Source organism: Hypomesus transpacificus, unplaced genomic scaffold (genome assembly GCF_021917145.1).
Source record: "Hypomesus transpacificus isolate Combined female unplaced genomic scaffold, fHypTra1 scaffold_116, whole genome shotgun sequence".
NCBI classification, from domain to species: Eukaryota; Metazoa; Chordata; class Actinopteri; order Osmeriformes; family Osmeridae; genus Hypomesus; species Hypomesus transpacificus.
In genome coordinates this window covers 491,946-504,187 of record NW_025813700.1, presented here as the reverse complement: position 1 = coordinate 504,187, position 12,242 = coordinate 491,946, and the positions used below count along the sequence as shown (strand labels likewise).

At 49.2% G+C, this 12,242-nt stretch overlaps 1 protein-coding gene across 1 annotated transcript; it reads left to right on the top strand.

Annotated features, from left to right (window-relative positions):
* The first annotated feature begins 2,892 nt into the window (after positions 1-2,892).
* Positions 2,893-11,991, top strand: arhgap35b (Rho GTPase activating protein 35b). The gene is made up of 7 exons (XM_047050472.1): positions 2,893-3,573; positions 5,245-9,121; positions 9,774-9,915; positions 10,471-10,548; positions 10,753-10,884; positions 11,010-11,115; positions 11,230-11,991. The coding sequence occupies exons 2-7, from the start codon at positions 5,399-5,401 to the stop codon at positions 11,639-11,641; spliced, it is 4,593 nt and encodes a 1,530-aa protein (XP_046906428.1). The 5' UTR covers positions 2,893-3,573; positions 5,245-5,398; the 3' UTR covers positions 11,642-11,991.
* Positions 11,992-12,242: the final 251 nt, after the last annotated feature.

Here is a 12,242-nt window from a genome sequence, read left to right as displayed (position 1 = left end):
ACAATGAGTGGACAGTGCCCAGGCTTTTAGTCTGGCCTTGACAGATGTGATGCACATGTGGCAGCAAAGCTTGAGCTCTGGTAACAGCCCTGGCCTCATTTGATTTTTTCAGCCTTTATTTAAACCAGGAAACCAGACTCCCATTGAAACATCGTCTCGTTTTTGCAGGAAGACTTGGCCAAACAAAGGCATAAGAGCGGCATTTAAAGGTTACATTGACACCGATATGACAGTAGATGTATTAAAATCATTCATCAGTACGTACAGAAAACCTCTTCTAAGACATTTTTATATAAACATTTAGGAAATCCAACCTATAGGAAACATTTATACTCCTCTCCTCGTCTATGACATGCTTGACTCCCCGTTCGGTTTTCGGTGGCGTGTTAAACAATTTCACAGGAATTCTGGAGCACAAAGGAATGATGTCTTGGGTGGGGTTACATCGGGAGGGGGGGGGATTATCACTGGATGCCACTCAAGTAAACACCCATGCACAAATATGCACATACACATACACACACACACGGCTCGGTCGCTAAAATATTCATGGGTAGAGCTGGGAGACGACAGTGCAACACATGGACGAAACGAGGAACAGCATGGAGTCATACACACACACACACACACACACACATACACACGACACATGTGTGCTGACAGCATGCAAAAGTAATGCGTATCAGGTATAATTCTTGGCAGAGAGTGGAAAGCTCATCTTCATCGCTTCATGTCAACACTTGGCTTTACTTTTCTCCTTCAGTCAACCACTCCCACCCCCCTTCACCATGTCTGTTATTCATCCCAATGCGTCGAGAAGGGAGGGCCTTGTCTCAACAAAATACTTAGTTCCGAGGTGGAAGTTGAGATGTTTTCTTTAAGTTGCATTGGTGTTTATGCAGTGTGTGTGTGTGAGTGTGTGACCCTCAGTCTGTTGGATCATTCAGCATCACCTGCTCATTGCCCATCTGGACTGTGCTTCCACAGTGGCTGTCTGTCATGTGCCCGCCAAACGCCCCCAGGTCCCTGTGCCCACCCGCCTCCCCCTCACGCCTCACCAGCTGCTGCATCCACACTCTTACCTGCGCTCTGTATTTGTTAACCCCATGTCACTAAAGGGAGAATTCAGTGGGGAAAACACACAAACAGGAAGAGGCAGAGAAAGGAGAAAGGGGGCGATCGTATCTGATCCCAAACCACATGCCATGCAGGGCATACAAGTAACTGAGATAACGTTGCACATCATGTACACTGAAGTTCAGTTAACTTTCCGTGGGCGAGTCATATCAAACGAGCCATGAAACTCGAGGAAGCTTGACCTTGGTATTCATGACGATTTTGCATCAACTACGTCATTACAATTAATATTATTTTTTTATTGACGATTTCGATTTTTCCTCATTCCATTTACATTACAATGGGGGTCAATCCAAGGTCAAGTTTATATCTATAGTCAGCTAATAATAAAACCATCACAATCCATGTATTCTTACAGACATGACACACCACATACCTCCTCCAGCTCCATATGACTGGAAGACGAAATGAAATTGGAACAAAACGGAAAAACATCAACAATATTACGAGGTTTAGGGGTATAGTACAGTATTGTATAGTTTAGTAGTAGAGTGGAGCAGGTTATAAAAAGCTGAGGAAAAAAGGAAAAGTCACCACTGAATAATACCATCAAATGTAAATCGTTTTACAGGCCTCTGGATATAAATATATGTCAATGGTAACATAACAAGCAAGTATTGTTAACAGGCAACAAACAATAGCCTACATAATTGAATACTTGCAATGAAAAGCCCTCATTTACATTTTAAAGAAGTAAATAAGGTTACATGGGATAAGTTGGTAGAAGTTTACCTGTCAATAAAACTAATTATTAATTTGCAATTACCAGACGCGCAAGGTGCATTGAAAAGCACATTTCCCAAGTTTTAACGCATAGATATGTCTTAATTCCATCAGTAGACAACATAAACAATAGTCTACATACTGAGGCAGACGTTGTACGATGGTAAATGCTTACCTGAAATCGGTTACCACAGACTTAGCGGTTGGAGGTGGTGTCTTTGAGTGCACAGCTATTCTTGCATTCGGATCAAATGGATATGGAGGAAGTGAGCGCACGGTCCCAGTGCTTCCAATGGCTCCAACAGAACAGGGGTATGGTACAAGTCCACACGACCTCCAGGTGGCGTTAAAATGTTATTGAAACACTTGCACACATAGCTATGAACGGAAGAGGCCCCAGCAAAAGCTGTCCTGCAAAATGCACGCCCATGCAAATGATGAGGAACGATGAGACTACAGCGGTTGGAGTCATGTAGCCGAGGCTACGATTCACCTGAACAAGTGCAAGGGACTCGGTGCCGGGAGCTCGTAGCGAAAGTTTTAATTTGGTTGATATGAAGTTTGCTTCCATTGTTGTTCTAATCTCTAATTAAGAGAGTTTTAAGGATGGAGAAGAGGTTCAGCAGGTCATTGTAGCAGCATGCCAAATTATCATTGTCAAGAGAAAGACAAATGTGCTATGGGGTGTGTCCTTCCCTATGCACAGCCGATACATTAGACGCAAACAAATTGAACTGGAATAAGCATTGAGTAGCCTACCTCCACCCCATTCCTCGTCTGCCTCTAATTGAGATACAGGATGATGTCATTTTGTATCAACTGGGCTACAGTCTGCCAGGGAGCTACTGACAGATCAATTTTTTTCCAATTAACATAGCAATGGAGGCATGTTTGCTTGTAGGCGTGACGTTATGCGTTATGGCCAGCTGACTACTAGTCTTTAGGCTCTTGGAGTTTATTTAATAAAAGGGGGGCTAAAGTCATACCCTATTTAGCTATCTGAACTAACGGTGGCTGCGCGTGTCGGCATGACAGCAGCGTCTCGCCTTTGTAAATACGTGCTGCAGTTGTGTGTGCGCGCCGCTGGGCGAGTCTCTGCCGCTTCTGACTAGAAGCTCCCCTTTTTTCAGAGAAAAGAAGAGGAGAATTAGGTCCGGGAGGAGGGCCGCCGCCATTATTGGGAAGCTGGAGAAAAAAACACTTTCACACACGCAATCTCTGGTTAAATTGATCTGGACATAACCGATTTGCTGCATTAGACTACTCCAGAGGAAACAATGTACAGCAATTGCAACATACTCGACCGGTGTCCTGTGCATAATCGATCCAGCATAATGTAGGCACAACAATGGACTTAATAATTGGTCAAATGCAACGTGGTGATCCAAAGAGCGGACGGTGAAACAAGATTTTTTATACGCCTTTCCCCCAAGAGGACAATAACTGAGGAAAAAATACTGAATGTTATCGTTTTTACATTTGTAGTTTTATTACAAAGAAAACAAACAGCGTTAAAAACATCCAAATGCAGGCATTTACAAACAAACAAACAAACAAACAAACGCATTGATAATTGCCTCTGAACAATTGTGACCATTTGCGTTTCGGACAACTCGTAGACTATTATTTGTTTCCTTGTGCCCATGCCTTTAAAGCGACTAGGGCTGCGGCAAGCACTGGCCTGATGCGAAGGGAGAAAGGCAGAATGCGATGGTATGTAGCTACTCACTTTTTCTTGTAAATCCGAAACACTGAATCAACAAATGAATTGATTAGACATTATATTCAACTATGGGTGTATGGAAATGTATTGCCAGGTACACAGTGAATTGGGTGTTAGGGGATCGACTTGAGGTGAATGGGTTTTGTTAGTCTGCAATTTCATTCTGTGGACAAGAGGCCTGGCGTGGCCAGAGCTCTTTCCACAAAAATTCTGCCCAAAGCCTTTGTTAATCCACTGCAAAACGCGAATGGAATTGTATTCATATGAATAGCTGATCGCGATTAATTTTTAACAATGTGGGTCCGAGCATTTATACGGAGAATACGACGTATCAATCAGAGCGTAGGGAAGTGACTTGTTTTCATTTCCAAAGTACTTGCCCCTTCAATCTGGTCGTCAGGCCTAGTTCAGCTGAGCAAATGGACTACCTACTGAGCCATGGTTAGACAGTTGATTTAAATACGTTTTAAACATTGACAGTTCGGTATGCAATGTTTTTTTATTTTATGTTAAGGATTAAATTTCTTAGATCTAAGGAAGGTTATTTTCAACTTGTGAAATTGACAATGGAATCAACAACGTTAAATAATATTTATTTGTGCAAGGTGTGCTTGCAACTTCCAATTAAGCAAGTGTGTTATAAGTAATGCAGTAAAGTAAAATGTATCTTCTTTTAGACAATATATTGAATTTAACGACCTCCAACCCATAATGAACCTCTATTTTCACTCAGGAAGTCATGCTCCTACAGGTGGCAGACCTCATAGAACATGAGTGTGAGTTAGACAAATATATACCATTTTAGGTATGTGATATGTGACGTGTGTTTGTAAGTATAAGCAAACGAGATTAAGTTCAATGACGTATCTTGGTTGTATGAATATCGCAGTAGCACACAGGTGATCTAGATCTATTGAACTGGTGAATTGCATTTTCATTTACGGGCATTGCCTGAACTTGCATCACAGAATATCGATGGTGGCCAGACTGACTCATACTGCAAGGAAACCATTACCACTGCCCTGCCCTTTGTCATAAGAGAGAGAGAGGACATATACGGCAGTTATTAGTCTGACAGAGAGCATCTTCTGTGTTCTTGACCATGGAGAGAATGGATTCCAATTAGTTTAAATAATACCCTTCTTGCTTTTCCTCCTCCCCCCCCCCCCACCCAACCCATCTCCCTACCCTCCATGCTCACTATGAAGATGAAGAGTAGACCATGAAGCGGTAGACAGTGTTGACACTGGGAATAGGAGCCATACACAGTAATAGGGCTTCCTGTTATTGGGATGCTAATACACTAGTTAATGATTGACATTGTTTGGGCATGAGAAGACCATTTAATGTGACCCTAATGACCTGAGTTGCGTGAATGGAATGACTAATCACATGATGTGTTACTAAGTGGGCTGGTCACAGCCTACATGATAAGCATATATGTAAATCCTGAAGTGATTCTCATTATTTTGTGAATTTTTTTGCTATCAGAATCCGACTTGCATATAGACAAGTAGTTCCTAAGATTTTAGTCTTACAGTCTAGATGGTGATACACTTACACATTACAAATACTACAAAAATCACATGTTTTCTTGTTAATAAGTAGTCTCACCTTCTGTCCGTTAAAATGTCTCATGTATGTGTTGTTTTCTTTGACAGGGTCAGATCTGCGTCCGGATTCAAACCTGTAGTTCAAGTTCCTAAAACCTAATTGTCCACCCAACAATCTCTGGTGCATCAGCCACTTTATGGACATACATCCAGGTGTACTCCCCTATCCAGTGCCTGTGTATGACAGGATGAGCCCCAGCAGATGATGATGATGGCGAAAAAACAAGATGCCCGGACTCCTATTTATAACCTCAACGTGGTGGGTTTGTCAGGGACGGAGAAAGAGAAAGGGCAATGTGGAGTGGGCAAGTCGTGCCTGTGTAACCGCTTCGTGCGCCCTAGTGCCGATGACTTCTATCTGGACCACACATCTGTGCTGAGCACCAGTGACTTTGGGGGCCGAGTGGTCAACAATGACCATTTCCTGTTCTGGGGGGAAGTGGGGCGGGTTCTGGAGGAAGGGCCGGAGTGCAGGATGCATGTGGTGGAGCAGACTGAGTTTATTGACGACCAGACGTTTCAGCCTCACCGCAGCACTGCCATGCAGCCCTACATCAAGAGGGCGGCTTCAACCAAGCTAGCCTCCGCGGAGAAGCTCATGTACTTCTGCACTGACCAACTGGGTCTGGAGCAGGACTTTGAACAGAAGCAGATGCCAGAGGGCAAACTCCAGGTGGACGGATTCCTGCTCTGCGTGGACGTCAGCAGGGGCATGAATCGCAACTTCGACGACCAGTTAAAGTTTGTCAGTAACTTGTACAGTCAGCTGAGCAAGACCAAGAAGCCCATCGTGCTGGTCCTCACCAAGTGCGACGAGGGAGTCGAACGCTACATCAAAGATTCCCACACCTTCGCCATCACGAAAAAGAGTCTTCCAGTGGTGGAGACGTCTGCACGCTCCAATATCAACGTGGACCTAGCCTTCCTCACTTTAGTGCAACTACTCGACAAAGGCAGGGGCAAGCCCAAGATCATCGGGTACTTTGAGGCCCTTAAGCTCCAGAGCCAGCAGATAGCCTCCGCCAAGGACCGCTACGAATGGCTCGTCAATCGGATCGTGAAGAACCACAACGAAACTTGGCCCAACACGAGCAGGAGAATGAACACCTCCTCCGAGTACAAGGACTACGTCTTTTTGGAGGGCTCGGCGAAATGCAAAAAGCTCTTCCAGCAACACGTCTACAGGCTGAAGCAGGAGCACATCGAGAGGCGTCGGAAAATCTACCTGAGCACTCTTCCTCTAGCACTTAGCTCCCTGGTGCCCGATCTGGATGAGATCGACCAGCTCAGCTGGTCGGGGGTACAGAAGGTCCTGGAGTCCAAGCAGCACTTTACCCACTGGTTCGTGGTTCTGGAAGAGACTCCGTGGGAGGACACGGCGCACATTGACAACGTGGAGGACGAGCGCATCCCCTCAGACCTGCTGGAGACGCCGGTCGCCGAGTCCATATTCAACACCCACCTGGAGCACCTGCGCAACGAATGCAAGCGGGCCGAGATGAGACAAGAGTTCAAGCACAAGCTGGCCTCCTCCCTTTTCGTCACGCCCGGCAAGCCGTGGGAAGAGGCGCGCAGCTTCATCATGAATGAGGACTTCTACCAGTGGCTGGAGGAGCCCGAATACCTGGATCTCTACAACCGCCACCAGAAGGAGATCATCGACCGCGCTAAGGAGGACTTCCAGGAGTTGCTTCTGGAATATTCCGAACTCTTCTATGAGCTGGAGGTGGATGCCAAGCCCAGTAAGGAGAAGATGGGGGCCATCCAGGAGGTGTTGGGGGAGGAGCAGAGGTTCAAAGCCTTGCAGAAGCTTCCGGCAGAGAGGGATGCTCTGGTGTTAAAGCATATCCACTTTGTCTACCACCCAACCAAGGAGACCTGTCCCAGTAGCCCGCAGTGTGGAGACTTTAAGATCGAACAGCTCCTAGCATCACGCTTCCCTACATGCTACCCCTTTTTCGATATGAAATCCCACTTTGGGAACACCAAGGCTGACAGAATCAACCTCGTAATACTAGGAAAGGATGGACTGGCAAGGGAGTTTGCGAATGAGATTAGGGCGCTCTGTACAAATGATGACCGGTACGTGTTAGATGGTAAGATGTATGAGCTGACCTTGAGACCTATTGAAGGCAACGTACGTCTTCCCGTGAACTCCTTCCACACCCCCACCTTCACACCCCATGGCTGCCTTTGTCTGTATAATTCAAAAGAGTCGCTGACGTACGTGGTGGAGAGCATCGAAAGGTTGAGGGAGTCAACTATCGGTCGAAGGGACAGTCAGTTAGCCCAGCTTTTGACTTCCCTGCTCTTAGTCACCAAAAGGGGTGTTGGAACCTATGCAGATGTAGGAGGAGAAACTGCTTTGGCCCTCATAACGCAAGGACAGCAGGTAGCCCGGAGACTTCAGTGTAGCTTCTTAGACCCAGCTTCACCCGGCGTGGGCTACGGTCACAACGTGAACGAGAGTCAGATCAACCAGGTGCTGAGAGGTCTCCTGGACTCCAGGAGGAGCTCCTCGTTCAGCAGTGGATCCCCTCCCCTCCCCCCTCAACCCCCAGGCCTGCGGGACTCTCCTCACCAGCCCAGCCCAGAGGCGGACATCCGCATCGTCATGTGCCTGATGTGCGGCGACTCGTACGACATCGAACAGCTCCTCACCCCGTTCCTAATGCCCCCGCACTGCAGGCCGACGTCCAACAGCGGGACATCCGTGATCCTGGAGCATACGGTGGGCAGCCACAAGCAGGTGATCGAACTCTCCCTGCTCTCCTACCACGCCTCCTTCTCCCTGCGCAAGAGCCGGCTGGTGCACGGCTACATCGCCGTGTACTCCGCCCGCCGCAAGGCCTCCCTGGAAACCCTGTGCGCGTTCCTCTGCGAGGTCCAGGACATCATCCCGGTGCAGCTGCTGGCCGTCGGGGACAGCCAGGCCGAGCTGACGGACAGCGAGTCGGCCCGCGAGCAGCTGGTCCAGGGGGAGGAGCTCGCCCGGGAGATCGAGGGCCGCTTCAACAGCGTGGTGTGCGGCTCCGGAGGGGTGGCGGGCGGCCTGCACCGGATCGAGATGTTCCAGCCCTTCCTCATGGAGGTGGTGGAGAAGCGCAACATCGTGGAGGCCACGCACATGTACGACAACGTGGCGGAGGCGTGCACCAACGAGAGCGTGTACTCTCCTCGCTGTAGCTCCCCGAGCCCCGTCACCATGTTCCTGGACTCGGAGGACGACGTCGAGGCGTCTCCGCCCTACTACGACGGCACGCTCACCCACGGCGGGGGCTTCAACCTGCCCGACCTGGACTCGGGCGACATCGCCATGATCTCCGACATCAGCTCCTTCGAGAACAAGCTCAACCACAAGCTCCCCCTCCAGGTGAGGCCCAAGCCCACTGTCACCTTTGACTTCCGGAAGGTGGGTCGTAACCCATACACGGACACAGTAGGCCACCGTCGGTCCCTGCCCTCGGCCGTGACCTGGGTACCGGGCGGCGACGGAGGCTACGACCCTTCCGACTACGCCGAGCCCATGGATGCCGTCTCCAAACCCCGGCCCAGCAACGAGGAGATCATCTACTCCGTTCCGCACGACAGCACCCAGGGGAAGATCATCACGATCCGCAACGCCAACCGGATGCACTCCAACGGGAACGGCTCGGACAGCGAGGCCGACAGCAGCTCCCTGGAGCGCCGCCGGAAGTTTTCCGCGGCCGGGGTGAAGCCTCGGCTGTACCGCGACCGCTCCAAGCGCCTGGGCAAGTTCAGCAGCTTCCGCAGCAGTTTCATCGGCAGCGACGACGAGATGGGGGCCCTGCCCAAGACCAAGGAGGACGACTTTGGGACCCTGAAAGGAGACGTCCTGGTCAACGAGGAAAGTGAGGACCCCAAAAAAAGGAACATTCTGAAGAGCCTGCGGCGAACGGCCAAGGTGCGTACGCTTCAGTTACATTTAGTCATTTTAGCAGACACTCTTATCCAGAGCGACTTACAGTAAACAGGGACATTCCCCCCCGAGGCAAGTAGGGTGGAGTGCCTTTCCCAAAGACACAACGTCATTTTTTGCACAGCCGGGAATCGAACGGGCAACTTTCTGATTATCAGCCCGATTCCCTAACCGCTCAGCCATCTGATCCCCACACAGTTACCTGCCTCCGAACTGCTAATGAGTAAGAATTGTTGTTTTTGCTTAAATTTTAGGACTTGATGTTAAGGCTGTTTTAAAGTCAATATGCTACATGTTAACTTTGCAGTTGTTTGTGTTTCTTTTGTTTGCTTGATTTTGCCATCGAATGTGTCAGCTGTGTGAAGCCATTCATTTAACCGCACGAATCAAACTGTGTGGGAAGAACTGGAGAAGAATGTAGTCATTCACTCAGTATTTGAGTGAGAGACACTTGATGAAACAGCCCTTGATGTCAATGCTAAAAAGCAATCTAGACCAAGGGCAAACACATCCTACTAGCTCGTGGGAGAAGTCGTCTGATCTCTCGGTATCAACATAACAAACCGTTTCCAGATTTTAATCAGCGACGGTCGTTGAGCAACATTTATTTGTGTGTTTTGTTTGTTTTTTTCTCCAGAAAACTAGACCAAAGCCTCGACCCTCAATCCCCAAACCCCTGGAGAGCAACTATTTTGGAGTTCCTCTGGTGACTGTAGTGTCACCAGACAGGCCAATCCCACTCTTCATTGAGAAGTGTGTTCGCTTTATCGAGACCACAGGTAAGCACTCTCGTTTATTTCCCGCCCCCCCCCCCCCCCCCCCCCCCCCCCCTTTGTGCCTGTCGGTTTACTCACAGCAGGACGATGAGTGTTTTTGAGTTGAGAGTGTAAGTATAGGCTCGTCACCGTGGTCAAGTTTTTATGTGGATGGTCGGCGCACTGTGCTAAAGGGCAGCAATTTAGTGTTTCACTCTTGATTTTATTCGGAAAAGATTGTTGTTGAGGTCTAGTTTTACTGTATGGTTGTGATTGGCTCACTGTTGGAATGCGTTCATAGTAAGTCGTTTGTAATGGGGGGGGGGGGCTAAACAGGCACGTCTGCTGAACAGCTCAAATGTAATTCAAAAGCGATGAGTGTCGTTCATCAATTATAACCAACTCCCATCTGTACCCTCATCGGTCTCCAAGAAGGCTCAACTAATGGAAGTCTTGTTTCTTTCTCTCTCTCTCTCTCTCTTTCTTTCTCTCTTTCTTTCTCTCTTTTTCTCTCTCTCTGTCTCTCTGTCTCTCTCTGTCTCTCTCTGTCTCTCTCTCTCTGTCTTTCTAATAATCCAGGCCTGAACACAGAGGGCCTGTATCGTGTGAGTGGAAACAAGTCTGAGATGGAGAGCATGCAGAGGCAGTTTGATCAGGGTGAGCTCCACAATGTTGATGACACGCACCGCCATGCTCCAATACCCTTCCACCGGCGTCGTTTGCGCCGGCTTGCTATTCAATTCAGTCAAGGAAATTGACGTGCTACAAAAATGTATTTAGCTCAGTCGCTAAGCCTACTGCCTCTTGACTTCTTCCTCTGCATTGTCTGCCCCTTCCCCATCCCAACCTATGCACATACAGACCACGGGCTGGACCTTGTGGACAAGGACTTCGCCATTAACACGGTGGCCGGGGCACTGAAGAGCTTCTTCTCTGAGCTTCCGGAACCTCTGGTGCCCTGCGTCCTTCAAGTGGACCTCCTGGAGGCTTTCAGTAAGGCAAAACGCTAAAACATTTGATCACATTTAGAAGGAGAAGTGTGTGTGTGTCTGTGTGAGAGTCTGAGTCATCCTCCCTCCGTCCCTCCCTCCCACCCTCGCTGCCTCCTGTGTGCACAGAGATCAACGACAGGGAACAGAGGCTGTACACCATGAAGGACGTGCTGAGGCGGTTCCCCAGGGAGAACTACGACGTCTTCAAATACGTCACAAGCCACTTACACAAGTGAGTGTTACCGTCTGGCCCCGCGGCCGCACTGACCCACCTCCGCTGAAACCTTTTCCATGTTTTTCCCCTGCGCCACAGTTGACAGGAAGTGTGTGTTTTTGTTTTTGCCAGGGTGAGCCAGATGAGCAGGTTGAACCTGATGACCAGCGAGAACCTGTCCATCTGTTTCTGGCCCACGCTCATGAGACCCGACTTCACCACCATGGACGCCCTGACGGCCACGCGCACCTACCAGACAATCATCGAGTGCTTCATCCACCAGTGTGCTTTCTTCTTCTACAACCAGCCCCTCATCGACTCGCCCACGGGGCTGGCCGGCCTCCCCGCCTCCCCGACCACCACCCTCACCGGGGCCTCCGCATACTCCTGCTACCGCTCCTCCCCGCCCCCCACCGCCGCACACTTCAGCCCCCTGCAGCAGTCGCCCCCCACCACCCCGCAGTCGCCCTTGCAGTCCCTCCTGCCTCCCCTCCATCAGCACCCCCACCCCCACCACACCCCCGCCGAGCAGGAAACTCTGTGAGAGAGACGGGGAAAACTGAGCACACATGCCCATGATGCTGGACCTTAGTCACACATGCCCATGATGCTGGACCTTAGTCACACATGCGGGCGCGCACACACTCAAACACACGTAACATGACAGACACACAGAAGGAAAAGAAAAACAACATGCACTACATATTTCGGTCATGGACAACATAGGTAATGAAGAGAGGTCTTGAGGAACATTTTGAGGGCGCTTTACCCGACAGGCAACTTCTGACCACTGTGCGGATGTCCAAACTCCAGCGTTCCGGGCCAGGGTACCCTTGTAACGTGAATCCCCTCACACACACACACACACACACCTGGACAAGGTGCACAGTTACAGTAAACATCTCTCTGCTAACCTTTTTCTCACCCTCAAGCCAGGAAGTCCACACCTTCTTGTCCTAGCTGGAAGACGACGGATTTGTGCCACCGTGTTTAAAACAAGAAAAGAAAATTGTGAATAGAAATTGTGTTTTTGTTTGTTTATGAAAAGTAGCCACTGGATGAATGGGCTGTGCCTCTCTTGCAGTGGTGTGGGCAGTGAGCAGGCACTACTGGGGACGAAAGAGCCTTCCTACCCCTGTCCTGTC

Excerpts from the sequence above, each read along its gene's own strand:
- arhgap35b (XM_047050472.1), top strand. The coding sequence starts at position 5,399 with ATGATGATGATGGCGAAAAAACAAGATGCCCGGACTCCTATTTATAAC. Across the intron at positions 10,549-10,752 it reads GCAGAGGCAGTTTGATCAGG|ACCACGGGCTGGACCTTGTG; the intron begins GTGAGCTCCACA and ends ATGCACATACAG. Across the intron at positions 11,116-11,229 it reads GTCACAAGCCACTTACACAA|GGTGAGCCAGATGAGCAGGT; the intron begins GTGAGTGTTACC and ends TGTTTTTGCCAG.